The sequence below is a fragment of the Mandrillus leucophaeus genome, unplaced genomic scaffold (assembly GCF_000951045.1).
Source record: "Mandrillus leucophaeus isolate KB7577 unplaced genomic scaffold, Mleu.le_1.0 Scaffold18, whole genome shotgun sequence".
Taxonomy (NCBI): Eukaryota; Metazoa; Chordata; class Mammalia; order Primates; family Cercopithecidae; genus Mandrillus; species Mandrillus leucophaeus.
In genome coordinates, this window is record NW_012101809.1 from 6,007,095 (window position 1) to 6,023,993 (window position 16,899).

The following is a 16,899-nucleotide window of genomic DNA, read 5'->3' on the forward strand; positions in this document are numbered from 1 at the left end:
TTTTTTTTTTTGCTGTGCAGAGGCTCTTTAGTTTAATTAAGTCCCATTTGTCAATTTTGTTTTTGCTGCAATTGCTTTTAGCATCTTCGTCATGAGATCCTTGTCAGGGCCTATGTCCAGAATGGTATTTCCTAGGTCATCTTTCAGGGTTTTTATAGTTTTAGATTTTACATTTAAGTCTTTAATACATCTTGAATTGATTTTTGTACATGGTGGAAAGAAGGAGTCCAGTTTCAATCTTCTGCATATGGCTAGCCTATTATCCCAGCACCATTTATTGAATAGAGAATCCTTTTCCCATTGCTTTTTTGTCAACTTTGTCAAAAATCAGATGGTTGTAGCTGTGCCACATTATTTCTGGACTCTATTCTGTTCTGTTCATCCCTCTTATTCTTTAGCCAACTTGGATACTTGCTTGGCACTGAGCTTTGCTCAAGCTTTGCCATCTGCTGGGAATGCCCCTTTTCTCCATATTCCCCTGTGAAAATTCCACTTTTCCTTCTGGGTCTGCTCAAATGCCAATTCTTTTCTAAGATTTTTTTTTTTTTTATTCTTGCTGCTGGGAATAATTCTCTTTCTGTGGGTTCATAGAAAACTTTGAATACATTTTATGATAGGGATCAAATCAAATTCTATGCTTTCATTAACTGCATTCATACCCCACCAGGAATTAAGTATAAATTCCCTTTGGATAAGCTGTTTATTCTTCATCTTGGTATCTCTTACAGAATCCATCACAGAATTTATATATGGCAGATGTTCAGTAAATACTTGCTCAATGAATGAATAAATGTATTAACCACACCCATTCTTCTTCCTTATTATGTTGTACATAACAAGGAGTAGGTGGATTTGTTTGCTAGGGCGGCCATAACAAAGCACCACAAACTGGGTGGCTTACTCCAGTCTGAGCTCATCTTAACTTATTAAATGACTCTGTTCCAAATAAGGTCAGATTAGCAGAGTTAGGACTTCAAAATACCTTTTTGGGGGACACAGTTCAATCCTGAAAAGTAGAGAAAGAAGAATTCTGATACAACTCGCTCTTAGGTTCTCATCTAAGTAATAGCCAGACTTGCTTGAATTATATCTATATGTCTGGGCTTGTATTTTGAAATAATTTGTTTCCCATCTAACCATGGAAAGCAAATGTGGAAAAGTTCCATGAGTATTGCACAGGGGCATTTTAGGACACCGTGGGGCATGACCTAGCCTACATTTCTGAGGGATAAAAATGATGGAATCTCTTTTGGGAGACAAGTCCGTATTTCAGATGAGTTTCACTGTATATGTGATTTCATGATATCTATGCCAAGATCTTCCTATGTCTGGCCTCAACACACCGTGGCCACCCCCGCCGCCCTTTGCAGTCTTAGGGGCAATAAGAAGCAGGGCCCAATGAAAAGAGACTAGGGTTGGAATAATCATAACAGCTCTGAAAATTCATTGAATTCCTACTATTCGCCAGGCATTTGGCTAAGTGTTTAACATCAGTGATCTCATTTAATCTAATCCTTAGCAACACCATGTGATGGGAACTGTTATTATCCTAATGCATATATATTCTGCATATATATTCCAATGCCTATATGTATATATATGTAATGTGTATAAATGTATAATGTGTATGTGTGTATATATATGTACACACATATATATGTACATAAGCATCAGGGTCTGAACAAGGATCTTTTCTTTCATATAATCTTAATTTTTCTGCTTATCAGTGGTTTTAATTTTGCTTGTATGGAGGTGTTTCATTCAGAGATAATAGCAGTAATTTCTTGATAGTAATGATGTAAATGTTGCAATGCCCTTTCCCATCCCTGCTTTTTTTCTATAGGAAAAGGGTGAAAAGCAAGTCCTGGAAGAATCTGCGTTTGAAGAAATGGAAAGAGATTTTCAGGGAGTTCTTAATGAACTTTCAGGAGACAAAAGTCTGGAAAAATTTCGGATTGAATATGAGAGGCTTCATGCTGTCATGAAAAAGTCTTATGACAATGAAAAGCGTCTGATGGCCAAATGCAGAGAGCTAAATGCAGAGATTGTAGTGAATTCCGCGAAGGTCGTCACTGCCCTTAAGCTCTCTCAGGACGATCAGACCACCATTGCATCCCTAAAGAAGGTCAGTGATCTTCTAGAAATGGAATGAACCTGAATTTAAAACATCATTCTCTCATTACATTGGCACCTCTAGGCTGGTAGTAAATGAGTTATTAGGTAAAAATTTACATGATTTTATATTCATTAAGCCTAAGGAATAATGTTCATTTTCAAAGAAAATGATTTTTTAGCCTGGGTGAATCACATCATGCAGAAAATAATGGAGAATCTTACTGGCTTGGTTTCTGGGAAAAGATTTAGAGATAAGTAAATGCAATATTTGGAATCTCAATATGTCTTATTTGATGCATGATGAGTAATTTAATACCTCATGATGAGAGTTTAACTGTTAAAGATATTTTCATATTTCTGCTTTTTCTGCTGTTTTAGTAAAGATTGCCTTGAGAATTCCCAGGTAGTAATTTTCATGACCTTTCTTCCTAGCACCCCTTTTCTTTCCTCTCAATCCTCCCAGTTCCTCATAATAGAAGAACAGAGATTCAGTCTGGGGATACTGAGGATGTATTGCCTTGTTTTACACTAGATTTTTTTCATCCTTAAATGTGTTGCATTATTTTGAAGGTAAAATATAAACGTTCCTTGTTGACTCATGGTGATAAGAGGTTGAAACATAATTAAAACCCTAAATATGAGAAACAATGTATAAAATTTTTAGACAGTTGCCTTGATATCATGCAATTAGATGCCACCCAGTTCAAATGAATTTCCAAGTCCAGTACTAAATATGGATTATCAATTATCTTAGAAACTATTCACTTTTAAGTGCTATTTTAAAATTTATTGTCATGTTAGCCTCCTAACTGGTCTCCTTGCCTGCAGAAGACATGTCCTTCTTTATTCCATCCTTGCTGAAAAACCAATATAAGAAGGCTTTAAGTCGTTTTATAATGGAAAAAAATTTTTTCATTGCAAATTTAAAAACTGATGATGGGCGGGGAGTGGTGGCTCATGCCTGTAATCCCAGCACTTTGGGAGGCCGAGGTAGATGGATCACTTGAGGTCAGGAGACCAGCCTGGACAACATGGTGAAACCCCATCTCTTCCAAAAATACAAAAATTAGCTGGGTGTGGTGGCATGTGCCTGTAGTCCCAGCTAGTTGGGAGGCTGAGGCAGGAGAATCACTTGAACCAGGAGGTGGAGGTTGCAGTGAGCCGAGATTGTGCCACTGCACTCCAGCCTTGGCAACAGAGCAAGACTCTGTCTCAAAAAACAAAACAAAACAAAAACCCCAAAACAAACAAAATCTGGAAATGGAAGTCATGAATGGATTAAAATCTAATTAGGAAAGTTGATTTGGATAAAACTTTTGTAATCTTTTTTTAATGTAAATATCTTTCATTTGTGTTGCTAAACATAGCACATATGGTTGCTACATAATAAATATTCCACTAACCGACGTTTTGCTTTGAATCACTGAATTATTTGCTATAGTTACCCAAGGTAATCTGTCTAATGTAATAGTAACCATGAATTTGTTACATTAAATACTCTCTTTCACCCATTTTATTCCTTGTCAATATACAAGTGGAATATTTTAACCTAAAGCTTATAGGTTCTTATCTATTTAAAGGACCCACATTCTACTTGACAGAATTTTGCAAGAAAGTTAATTGGTAGCCTAAAACTCAAAGCTGTTGTATATTAGTTGGTCATCACATTGCATTAAAGAAATACCTGAGACTGGGTAATTTCTAAAGAAAAGAGGCTTACTTGGCTAATGGTTCTGCAGGCTGTTCAGGAAGCATAACACTGGCATCTGCTCAGCTTCTTGGGACGCCTCAGGAAACTTAACAATCATGGCAGAAGGCAAAGTGGAGCAGATGCTTCACATGGGCCAGAGCAGGAGCAAGAGAGGGAGAGGGGAGGTGTCACACACTTTTTTTTTTAAACTTTTAAGTGCAGGGGTACATGTGCAGGTTTGTTACATAGGCAAACGTGTAGCATGGGGGTTTGTTGTACAGATTATTTAATCACCAGGTATTAAGCCTAGTATCCATTAGTTATTGTTTCCTTATCCTCTCCCTCCTCCTACCCTTCACCCTCTGAAAGGCCCCAGTGTGTTATTCCCCTCTAGGTGTCCATGTGTTTTTATCATTTAGCTCTCATTTATAAGTGAGAACATGTGGTATTTGGTTGTCATTTCTCGTGTTAGTTTGCTAAGGATAATGGACTCTAGCTCCATCCATGTCCTTGCAAAGGACATGATCTTGTACTTTTTTATGGCTGCATAGTATTTCATGGTATACATGTACCACATTTTCTTTATCCAGTCTATCATTGATGAGCATTTGGGTTGATTCCATGTCTTCGCTATTGTCAATAGCACTGTGATGAACATATGTGTGCATCACACACTTTTAAATGACCAGATCTCGTGAGAACTCACTCACCATCACAAGGACAGTGCCAAGAGGATGGTGCTAAACCATTCATGAGAAATCCACCCCCATGATTCAATCACCTCCCACCAGGCCCCACCTCCAACATTGGGGATTACATTTCAATATGAGATTTGGGCAGGGACATACATCCAAATTATGTCATGTTGCAAAATTTACTGTTCATTGCTCCTTTACTGGAACTGCTGTAATTCACTTTTAAGTATTTATGTCAATATTACACATTGCAGTTTATAATAGTAAGGAAGCCAAACCTGCATGGGTCATTGCCTCCATTCCCTGTTATGGGTTTTTTCCCATATATAAGCATTTGATGAGAAGGCTTGGGCTTGAGTTTCTGAAAAATGGGAATTACCAAGGTTGTTTGGTACAATTAGGTAACAGTAAAGAACAGCATTGTGTGGGTTGTTCTAAAGCTCACATTGCCACTAGGAGCTCACTTGGGACCAGATGATAAAATGTATTTTTTATTTACAAATCTATCGAGAGGTTTAATTCAGTCTGTCAGTTTAGGACTTGGATCTATGATCATTCCTCATGTGATAAAATTTATTGTTTTTCCTTTTAATATCTGGACTTGGAAAGCACATAAACTTTCACTTCTAATTTTGCAAACCTTGCAGTAAGTGAGCCTTGTAGCCACACTTAGCTACACAAGAAAAAATACCCTCTGCCAGTCCCTACTTTATTTTATTTTTATTTATTTATTTTTTTTGAGATAGGGTCTTGCCCTGTCATCCAGGCTGGAGTGCAGTGGCATGATTGCAGCTCACTGCAGCTTCAAATTCCTGGGCTCAAGAGGTCTTCTAGCCTTTGCCTCCCTAGTAGCTGGGACTACAGGCCCGTACTACCATGTCCAGTCCAGTCCTCCTCTTTCAATGTGCTATTCACTATTGACTAGCTCATGTTAAACAATTTAGTCAATGCACATTTATACAACTACACTGTGGTTATGGTGTTATTCTGTTTGCTAGTTTATCTTGCATCTAGAACCCAGTTTGGTCTTTCTCACTGATATCCTATGGCCCATCTAGGAAATTGAAAAGGCCTGGAAGATGGTGGACTCAGCCTATGACAAAGAGCAGAAGGCCAAGGAGACGATTCTTGCTCTGAAAGAGGAAATAGTGAACCTGACCAAACTAGTCGAGCAAGGGTCTGGACTGTCAATGGATCAGGATAGCAAGTAGGTCATAGCCTTGTTGATGTATGTTGAACTTGCTTTTGCAGAGGCCTCCTTCAATAGACAGCCTGGGGCTTGCCAGTGTCTTCTTGAACATTCTCTGTGATACAAAACTCTTCTTTATTGGGTTCTCAGAGATTGTTTTCTGTCTGTTGCATTTTAAGTAATGCTCTTTACTCCACACCTAAGAACTTCTAATTCGTGGTTATCTTAAACTTCTGACTCCATAGGAATTCAGTAGTATAGTTTCAAAATGAGTAAGATGTTAGGTTTATTTATTTATTTATTTATTTATTTATTTATTTATTTATTTATTGAGATGGAGTCTTGCTCTGTCGCCCAAACTGGAGTGCAGTGGCTGGATCTCAGCTCACTGCAAGCTCTGCCTTTCGGGTTCACGCCATTCTGCTGCCTCAGCCTCCCAAGTAGCTGGGACTACAGATGCCTGCCACCTCACCCGGCTAGTTTTTTGTATTTTTTAGTAGAGACGGGGTTTCACCGTGTTAGCCAGGATGGTCTCGATCTCCCGACCTTGTGATCCGCCCGTCTCAGCCTCCGAAAGTGCTGGGATTACAGGCTTGAGCCACTGTGCCCGGCTGGTTTATTTATTTCTCTCCAATTTGTGTAGAATATAAATGACTGATTTTCTGCCTAGAGTCCCAGCTTCTCCCACCTACTCCCCATGATCAATCTCATCACCATCCCTCCCACCTTCAGATTCTAGGCCAGAAAACAGAGCTGCTCTTCCCTCCTGCTGCTCCCCTATCTCTTAAAGCCACTGTCTTGTTGACTTGGTCTTCTAAGCACGGCCTTTCACTCCTTCTGGTCACCAGTGCTACTGCCTTGGTTCAGGCCTCCTATTCTCTGCCAGATTTGGCAGTAGCCTCCTAACTGGTCTCCCTGACTGCAGAAGACATGTCCTTCTTTATTCCATCATTGCTACCAAATTTAGGCTCCTGAAACACATGTGCACCTATCCCCAGCATAAACACTTTCAATAGCTACCCATACCCAAAGGATAAAGCCCAGACTCTTGAATGTGTCATCCAGAGCCCTTTGAGAACCTGCCCCAGTCAGCCTCTCTAGCCTCGTGCCAGCCCATCAAGTTGCTCACACCTCCATGCCTTTGTACATGCTGCTTTCCATGCTCAGAATGCCTTTTCTTCCATTCTCCCTATGGTCACCTTTTATGCCTCCTTTAAGACCCATCTCAAACAGTCTTAACTTCATCACCATCAGCATCACTCTTCCAACATCCTCTCCACATCCAAACTCCAACGACCACACAGAAAGTCACTATGTTTTCTATTTCCATAAGACCCAACATTTACCTCCAGTATGGCACTGATCAGATTGTATTGAAAATTATTTGTTGATGTGCTTCTCTACCCACTAGGCTATGAACTCCCTGAAGGAAGACACCTTTATATCCCCTCCAGGAGCCCAGCACTGTATGGGGCATGCAAAATATGGCATCAATGAATGAATCAGGAATGAACATACACTTCCTTGGGCAGCCAAGGAAATTAACCAGATCTGATGTTGCTGTTTCAGTTTCTTATGCTTTTTTGATGTGTTGATCCAACATTGACAGATAGTTCTAAGTACAGGTGTTGGGAGAGGGAATAGGAAATAAAAACAGAAAATATGATGCCTGTAGTGTGGGCTTTATCTTCTTGTTAAGGAAGTCAAGCATATTCAGAGCAACTACTGAAGAGGAATGCGAGGGAACTGATTCCGATACGAGGCATTTTAAACAAGCATTGGAAGAGGGTGAGGAGGAGAACTGAAGAAACAATCCAGCCCATAATTTTATCTTTAACAGTGTGCCCAGGCGTAACTGTCTGTCTTCATAGTAACCTTAGAATTTGAGGTTTTATTTCTGGAGTAGAATTTGAGTGCAGATTTAAAGTTTCCTTATTAAACATTTGTTACATCAGAGGTGTTGGTAAATACACTTTGTCAAATTACTGTGTTTTGAGCAGTCGTTTGATGACTGTCAGCTGCAAGAGTCTGCAGTGCAAGTTCTCCTCTGCCTTCTCAGCTCCAAGAACTGCCTTGCTCTACATTCATTCTGCTGCAGAGGTCGTATCAGACACTGAGCTTCACTTGCAAAGTGCTAATTCTGCAGGAAGTCATGCCAAATCATATGGAATGGCTTTTGAAATTTGGAGGTAACTGGTTTACAATTCAAATCAATGAATATTATCACATAACCTCCAAAAATGGGCATCATGAATGATTTTCCCAATTTTGTTCTTTGTAACATTTTATCCAGGCTGCATTCATTTGGGAGAAACTAATCTCTTTGGGTAAATGGATAGAAAACTAGCAAAGCATATTATTTGGTTCTGTTTATGTTTTATTCTAGAGTTTATAGCTGTGATCATAGCCCTCCAGTGGATATATTAAACAAATAATTTCCTAAATTGACATCTGCTTAGGATTAATTACCAGAGTTCACAATAGCAACATAGCCTTATTGCAACAAATTCAAGTAATATAGAGGTGTGGAAAGTATCAACCTCCACAACCTTCCACCCTAAATTTTTCAGAGATAATCAGTGATATGTTTTTCTGGGCTTCTGTAAAAATGTCTATAAAACACACACACACACACAAACACACACACACACACACGCACACTCTCTCATGCACGAATAGACATTGTATTTTCTTAAAGATAAAAAAATAAATTATACTATGCATGTTATCTTGAGTACTTCTTTCCAGTTAACATCTCACAATCTGATCCCATATCATGGCATAAAGATCTTTCTCTTTAATGCCTGAGTAGTGTTAATCATTGACCTGACATCTTTCCCATGAAAATGAGCTCAGAGAATGATATGAAGGACCCCTGAGAGGATGGCCATTTAGTCTGACTCCTGTGTTCTTCCTTTTTAGCATCCGAGATTTACTGAAGTTCAAAGAAGAAGTGACAAAAGAGAGAGACCAGCTCTTATCAGAAGTGGTAAAATTACGAGAATCCCTAGCTCAGACCACTGAACAGCAGCAGGAGACAGAGCGATCCAAAGAGGAGGCTGAACACACCATCAGTCAGGTCCGCCATGGAGGGCAAGAAGAAGGAAGATTTCCTTCCAGGGGATGTTTGTCCTTCCACGGTCTCTATTCCCTTCTTGTTCCTTTCTCAAATTTACCCCCTTGTGCCCAAGTGAAGCATCCTCAGTTCTGCTTATCTCTTTAGTTTGTTCTCTGGAGAGGAGCTTTACTTGAATTGAGCGACTTGATTTGTTCTTTCTCTGCATGCTCTGTCTGAGAAGTCACTGAGGCAGGCACTCCCTACTTACAATTCTGGCTCAAAAAGATGATGCCCATGGAGGCCAGGGGGCCCAGCACCTGGGGATGGTGGGAGTTGTTTCTTTGGCTCTTTCTTTCTTTCTTTCTTTCTTTCTTTCTTTCTTTCTTTCTTTCTTTCTTTCTTTCTTTCTTTCTTTCTTTCTTTCTTTATTTTTTATTAGAAAGCCATTTAGTGGACTCCTTCTGAACACTTGTATATGAAGCCCAAAGTCAAATAGATCATACACAATGTGCAGTCCCCAAAAGAAAAACGTGAGACTTCTTTGAACATGAGATAAGAAAAAGGCTTTTCATAGAATTTGGACATCAGGATAAACGTATAGTGCTCTCTTTAGCAATATCCAGGGTCATGTAAAACACAATTTTATAGTTAGGGTAGCTAGTCACATTTTATTTAGTCCCTATTGATAGAGAATCGGATGAATTCTTTCCATGTTTAATGCCCCTAGAACTCTGAGCTTCCATATGTATTTGATTTTGTACCATACTTTGTGGATTTGTTGCCCACCATCAGAGTAGTCATTTGGTTTCAAGGCCCTGAGAAACAGTATAGAATATTCCTGAAAAGTTTGAACACTGGGGCTCAAGGATGTCTGCCCTATAGGGGAAATGCTACTGCAAAGTGACTGCCCTGACAATCACAGACCTGAGAGAGCGGGGTGGGGCTTGGCTGGCTGAGACCTGCCATGGTCAGGGCTCATCTCTTTCTCTCTTGTCCTTCCCGCACCCTCTAGTTCCAACAAGAAATCCAGCAACGTCAGAACGAAGCTTCCCGGGAGTTCCGGAAGAAGGAAAAACTAGAGAAAGAGCTCAAGCAGATTCAGACAGACATGGACAGCAGGCAGACAGAAATAAAAGCCCTGCAGCAGTATGTGCAGAAGAGCAAGGAGGAGCTTCAGAAGCTAGAGCAGCAGCTGAAGGAGCAGAAGGTGAGTTGGGTGTGGGCCTTCGCTAAAAAGCAAGAAAAACCCAGAATGGCACCTTTGTTCACACCCATTTGTGCATTTTGAATTCTCTTGGAAAGCAGCAAATTCCCTTCACTACTCGTGGTGATGATGTAAAACTTAGCATTGCAATTTGGTCTTTGAATGGCTCTTATGAGGTAGTTATGCCCCCCTTTTTAAATTTTCCAGCTCTAACAGGTTAATAAGTTTCTTTTTAACCTTTTATTGATCTATACTACACATATAGAAAAGAGTATATGTCACAAGTCAGCTTGATGAATTTTAACCACTCAACCGCATCTTGGTCACCTGCTCCCAGCCGGAGATACAGAACATTACCAGCACCCCCAGAAGCCCTTTTGTGCTCCCTCTTAGTCATTCTCCCCCTAAAGTACCACCGCTATCCTGAATTCTAAGCAGAGTTTGGTTTTGCCTGTTTTCATACTTTATAGAAATAAAATATTACAGGATATATTCTTTGTGTCTAACTTCTGCTATATTCTGTTTGTGAGATTCATTCATGTTGTTGCCATGTAGTTATAGACTTGTGATGCCCAATATGGTAATCCTTAGCAACAAGTGGCTATTTAAATTCAACTTTATTAAAATGAAATGAAATTAAAAATTCATTTCCTTGGTTATGCCAGCATAATTTCAAGTACTCAGTAGCCACAGGTGGCTAGTCGATGCCATATTAGCACAGACAGAGAATATTTACATCACTGCAGAAAGCTCTACTGGACAGAGCTCAGTAGACCATAAGCTCTCATTTCTGTGCAGTATTCCATTGGGTGAGTATAATAATTTATTTTTAACAGTTTTATTTTTATTTATTTATTTTTATTTTTATTATTATTTTCTTTTGATATGGAGTCTCTTTGTCGCCCAGGCTGGAGTATAGTGGCATGATCTCAGCTCACTGTAACCTCCAGCTCCTGGGTTGAAGCGATTCTCCTGCCTCAGTCTCCCGAGTAGCTGGAGTCCGCCATCATGCCTGGCTAATTTTTATATCTTTAGTAGAGACAGGGTGTCACCATGTTGGCCAGGCTGGTCTCAAGCTCCTGACGTCAAGTAATCCAACTGTCTCAGCCTCCCAAGGTGCTGGAATTACAGGCATGAGCCGCCGCGCCCAGCCAATAGGTTTATTTTTAAGTTATTTTCAAGTTTAGCAAACTATGGTCAGTCTTTATTTATTTTTACTATGGTACTGTTTTTAACACTTTCTCTATTATAGCAGTTTAAGGTGGCACAAGTATTGGTAATTGTATTATGTTTTCTCTCATTTTTTAAAGAAGCAATTCATATAATTGAAAAGTCTTTTCTTAAATATGTTTTTCCTCAGGAAGCTTGTTTCCAAAGAATTGTCAAGCCATATAGCAGTTTTATACTCAAAAATAGATATAAGTATACCTTTTTTTGTCCATTGCTCTATTAATTTTATATAAAGCCAGAAGTCAAATAGATAATTCACAATGTGCTGCCTCCAGCAGAAAAACATGAGACTTCTTTGAGCATGAAACATAGGAGAGAGGCTTTTGGACATCAGGATAAAAACTATCCTCCTATGAAACACAATTTCATTTTTAGCATAGCCGGTTACATTTTATTTAGTCCCTATTGATGGAGAATTGGTTGGATTCTTTTCATGCTTAATTTTTGTGTGCATGGGAGTTATATTTTGCAGACATTACTTAAGCTGTCTTTCTATTTTTATCCTGCAATTCATTTGCTATCCCTCCACCTCCTCAATATTCCCCCAATAGAAATGAGCCCCCAAGATATAATCTTTTGTTTTTATAAAACCATATCTGCTCAGGATAGTCAAGGCGGAGAAGAGGAAAATCTGGCTGACACTGAACTCAAGCAGATATAAATCACTCCGCTGCTGTTCCATCGTTTTGAGTTAAGTTAGATTAAAAGAAAATTGTCTCTGTGTTGGTGTTAGTGAACAGTTCTGTTGATGAAAATGTTGCAGGCATGTTAATGCAGGATTTGCTTCTGAAGATGTAGCTTCCAAGCCCCACAGCTTATAAAATCCGTTTGAATCTCTAGCTCATTTGCAATGATTATAGCAATTGTTGCGTATGCAAAGCCTGCCAAATGGCAAACAGGCATTAAAATATTTATCCACCACCTGTGAACAAGACTTCCCAAGGCTCTCAGAAAAAAAAAATTATGCTCACTGTGTTATTCATTAGAAGGCATCATTTTCCTCAACCGTTTAACATTCATCATATTTGAGTGCGTTAGTGCTTTCATTGGGGATAAAGAACAATTTCTACAAAGACAAAAACTCAGGGTTGCTGTTATCTTCCCAGGAGGTTTGTGGGCCCCCCTGTGTGTATATACAAGTATTGTAATCAGATTAAAAAGCATTAACCAGCTCATTCCATCCCTTTCAGATATTGAATGAGAGAGCTGCAAAGGAACTCGAGCAATTTCAGATGAGAAATGCTAAACTTCAGCAAGAGAATGAGCAGCACAGTTTGGTTTGTGAGCAGCTATCCCAAGAAAACCAACAGAAGGCGTTGGAGCTCAAAGTAAACACCAAGTGACATGTCTGTTCCCTAGCTCTTCCTTCCTCATTCCCTATTAACACAGGTTTGCCTTGGCAATTGGAGCCCTCGCTTGGATAACCTGTGTTGGCTCTACTGGGTGCCTTGACACATCAGAGGCAGGTGCAAGCCTATAGTGATTGCTTTATGCCCAGAAGCAGAGTTTGATGGCTTCCATTCTTATAAAATTGCAAACCTGATTATTGATCATATCGTTATGCAAATGGTTTCCAAAGTGAGCTCAGATGTCTATCTCTGTAACCAGCCTTGCAAGAAACCAGTTGCTCAAAGCTAGAAATTCATTCATACATGTGAACGGCAAAAAAATTCAGATTATAGTTTACTACTTGTTGGAGAAGGTGGGATGGAATTGTTGGGGGAGAGACTGATACTACCTAGTATTTACTTACAGGATTGTGGAATCATGATTTTCACTTCTGTCCAAGGTATACTTTGAGACAGATTTCCTGTTCTTCTCCTTGCTATCATTGAAGAGTGCTTGCAAATTAAGTTTAGATAACAATTTATACTCTAATATATATTGTATACCTACCTGCTTAACAGAGCAGCTTTATGTTTGTCACTTTAATTCTGAAAAAATCCATATTCCCTTCTCTGGTTATGTTAGAATACTGGATGTAAAAAGAGTAGTCTAGCAAGAACCAACCCAAATGTCCATCAGTGAGATACTGGATTAAGAAAATGTGGCACATATACACCATGGAATACTATGCAGCCATAAAAAGGATGAGTTCATGTCCTTTGTAGCGACATGGATGAAGCTGGAAACCTTCATTCTTAGCAAACTATCACAAGGACAGAAAATAAAACACTACATGTTCTCACTCATAGATGGGAATTGAACAATGAGAACACTTGGACACAGGAAGGGGAACATCACACACCAGGGCCTGTCGTGGGGTGGGGAGAGGGGGAAGGAATAGCATTAGGAGATATACCTAATGTAAATGACGAGTTAATGGGTGCAGCACATCAACATGGCACATGTATACAAACGTAACAAACCTGCATGTTGTGCACATGTACCCGATAACTTAAAGTGTATGTGTGTGTATATATATATATGAATAATACATAGATTTGAGCAGAGAACCATAACATTTTTGTATCACAATCTCTTTTGAGAATCTGATGGTAATACACACATGCACACACTTATTTGCATATCTTACATCTTGTGTTGCATGCATCCCAAAAATAGGAGAGGTTTCCAGGATTTTTCTGAAGTCTTAACTGTGGGGTCTGGATTAATAACCACTGAATTAGAACATCTTAGAACTGGAGGAGGCCTTAACATCAACTAATTTGAACCCTATAGGGTCTGAGGGTCTGACGCTGAAAAACTTTTAAAACAGCCCAGAATGGGTAGACTTGAAACCATTCTTTATGAGAATGCAATAAGTTAAAGCAGAGATGAGATGACTACTTAAGTCAAAATAATATATTAGCCCCTAAGGTAAAATTAAACGAAAAAGACTCATGCCATTAATTCTTTCCCTTAGTAGCATGAATGGGGCATTTTGAAAGATGGACTATTTCTGTTATTAGATCATGAGCCTGATGGGATTCGGCCTCTAGCAATAATCTGAGGATAACATGAACAGCTAATTTTAGTCTCTTCATTGTTATGAGCAGAGATAATTGCTAACCTTTGTTTGCAAAAGAATCCCAGCTGCTCTTCTAGTCACTTCTAATGGAAAAATTTTTAAAAAGTGAATTTAATTAAAATTTCCAAAATCTGGAAAGCTTGAAGTCTGTAGGCAAAAATCAGGTGCTTTTCTTTGCTGGGATTATTTTTGGGGGACTGTTTGCCATTTTATAGACTGCCTATTCATACTATGAAATATCTGGTCCACTTATCCATATGTATACCTACAGACTAACATACTTTGAGGAAGGAGGACCCCTTCTCTAGTGTATATAATTGACCTACAATGGCCCAGTGAGTTCAAAAGAGTGTTTGAATATTTTATAGCATGTTAATAACCTTCTGAGAGAAGTCACTTCATAAGTCCATGAAAATTGCTAATTAAATGCTATATACAAAATTCACATATTTTTGATACATATAACTTAGCATTCTTATCTTATTTGATTCTACAATTAGTTGGTGTATTAGTTCATTTTCATGCTGCTGATACAGACATACCCAAGACAGGGCAATTTACAAAAGAAAGAGATTTAATTAGACTTACAGTTCCACTTGACTGGGGAGGCCTCACAATCATGGTGGAAGGCAAGGAGGAACAAATCACATCTTATGTGGATGGCAGCAGGCAAAGGGAGAGAACTTGCGTAGGGGAACTCCTCTTTTTAAAACCATCAGATCTTGTGAGACTTAGTCTGTATCATGAGCATAGCATGGGAAAGACCTGCCCCCATGATTCAATTACCTCCCATTAGGCTCCTCCCACAACACGTGGGAATTCAAGATGAGATTTGGGTGGGGACACAGCAAAACCATTTCAGATGGTGACTTGAAACAAAATTTTTCAATCTTTTTATTATTTTTAGTTTATAAAAATATAAAACATAACCACATATTTTATTCAGTGAACAGAGTTTTAAAATTTCTCTCAAAACCAAATTGTGTATGCTTGATTTAATCTCACAGAACAACTTTACATTGCCATGGGAAGAATTTCCTTTTATTGGTTCTGAGTTTACCATCATCCAGTTCCTGGCTCTTCGTTTACAAAGTGTCTCATTAATTCTTTCTCACTAATTACAGGCCAAAGAGGAAGAAGTCCATCAAATGCGCCTTGACATAGGGAAGCTCAACAAAATCAGAGAACAAATCCATAAGAAACTGCACCACATTGAAGATCAAAAGGCAGAAGTCGAACAGCACAAAGAAACCCTAAAAAATCAGATCGTGGGATTAGAGAGAGGTAAACCATTTTGTGCTTTCATTCATTTAGAAACATTTTATTGGTGACTGATGTTATCTTGTAACCCATGTTTACAAACACAACCCATGCCAAATGAAATCAGTAAAACAACACTTACACTGGTAAACAGTCAATATGGGGTGGGTGGGGGGCATCATTTTGAACACCTTAAACTCTTACCTTATACAGTTCTTCCACAGGTTCCATTGGCAAAAATGAAAATCCAGCCTGAAGTATTGCTCAGTATTTGTCCATGGAATAAATAGCATCTAAACTTTTATGTCTGAGGTTCACATGACCTGCTTTAGTTCTTCTTTTCCACAGAAGATAGTGGATACATTAGAATGAATGTCCTTCATTAGCAGTATCTGGGACAATATTGCAGTAAGAATCAGTGGAACAAAAATGAATGGCTTCTAACATCTTTTCTCTGTCAGTACTTTGCCATGTGGTGAACCCCTGTCTTACTCAGTTATAACCCACCTGTGAAGGGAAAATCTAAGTGTCACAGAGAGGTACAGAGAAGTCAGTAGGGACTCAAACCCTGGAGTCAGAGCTGCCTGGGTTTAGATCCCATCTCCCCACACCTGGTGGTTGGGGTGAAATAAGTGAACACAGAGCACTTGTGGAACTGAAGTGTGTGAGGCAGGAACATCTGTGTCCCGTTGACTTTACCCAGGTGGCTGTCAGTTGTCAATCACTGAATGAGACAACATACGTAAAAGCACAAAAGCATATATTCCTCACTAAAAGTTAGGTACAATCTAAATCTCTGGATAGAATTACTAGAAATATTTGTCACTAGTGAGACTCTGTATTAAAAAAAATTAAGGCAGGGCGCGGTGTCTCATGCCTGTAATCTTAGCATTTTGGGAGGCTGAGGTGGGTGGATCACCTGAGATCAGGAGTTCAAGATCAGCCTGGCCAACATGGTAAAACCCTGTCTCTACTAAAAATACAAAAATTAGCTGGGCATGGTAGTGGGTGCCTGTAATCCCAGCTACTCAGGAGGCTGAGACAGGAGAATTGCTTGAACCTGGGAGGTGGAGGTTGCAGTGAGCTGAGATTGTGCCACTGCACTCTAGCCTGGGTGACAGAGTGAGACTCTGTTTCAAAAAAAAAAAAAAATTGTCACTTAGGTCTTGGTGGATATTTTTCCTTCTAAGACATCAAGAAATAATGTTTTATTGAGATGCAGTTGCAGCCTATCTCAACAGTTTCTCTGTTCATCCATTCAATAAATCAAACCCTAACTGTGGGCAGGCATTATTCTAGGTGCTGGGTGCATGGAGGACTCTGCCCTCAGGATACCTACAGTCTAGTGTGAGTTTTCAATCTAATACTTTCTGTGACAGATATGAAGAAAAATGGAACTATAAGAGCATTTTTTTGGTAACTGGCTATCAAAACACTTCCATATTTAAACTTCTATTTGCTTGCAATAGTTCTAAGCTTTCGAAAAA

General features: G+C 39.2%; 1 protein-coding gene across 1 annotated transcript in view; it reads left to right on the plus strand.

Moving 5' to 3' along the window:
* CFAP58 (cilia and flagella associated protein 58) overlaps positions 1–16,899 on the plus strand; it is a 106,402-nt gene that overhangs the window by 4,280 nt on the left and 85,223 nt on the right. The window contains exons 2-7 of the mRNA XM_011977520.1: positions 1,844–2,125; positions 5,559–5,707; positions 8,612–8,768; positions 9,760–9,954; positions 12,372–12,509; positions 15,277–15,436. Of these exons, the coding sequence (XP_011832910.1) occupies positions 1,844–2,125; positions 5,559–5,707; positions 8,612–8,768; positions 9,760–9,954; positions 12,372–12,509; positions 15,277–15,436 (1,081 nt within the window). The remainder of the gene's footprint in view (positions 1–1,843; positions 2,126–5,558; positions 5,708–8,611; positions 8,769–9,759; positions 9,955–12,371; positions 12,510–15,276; positions 15,437–16,899) is intronic.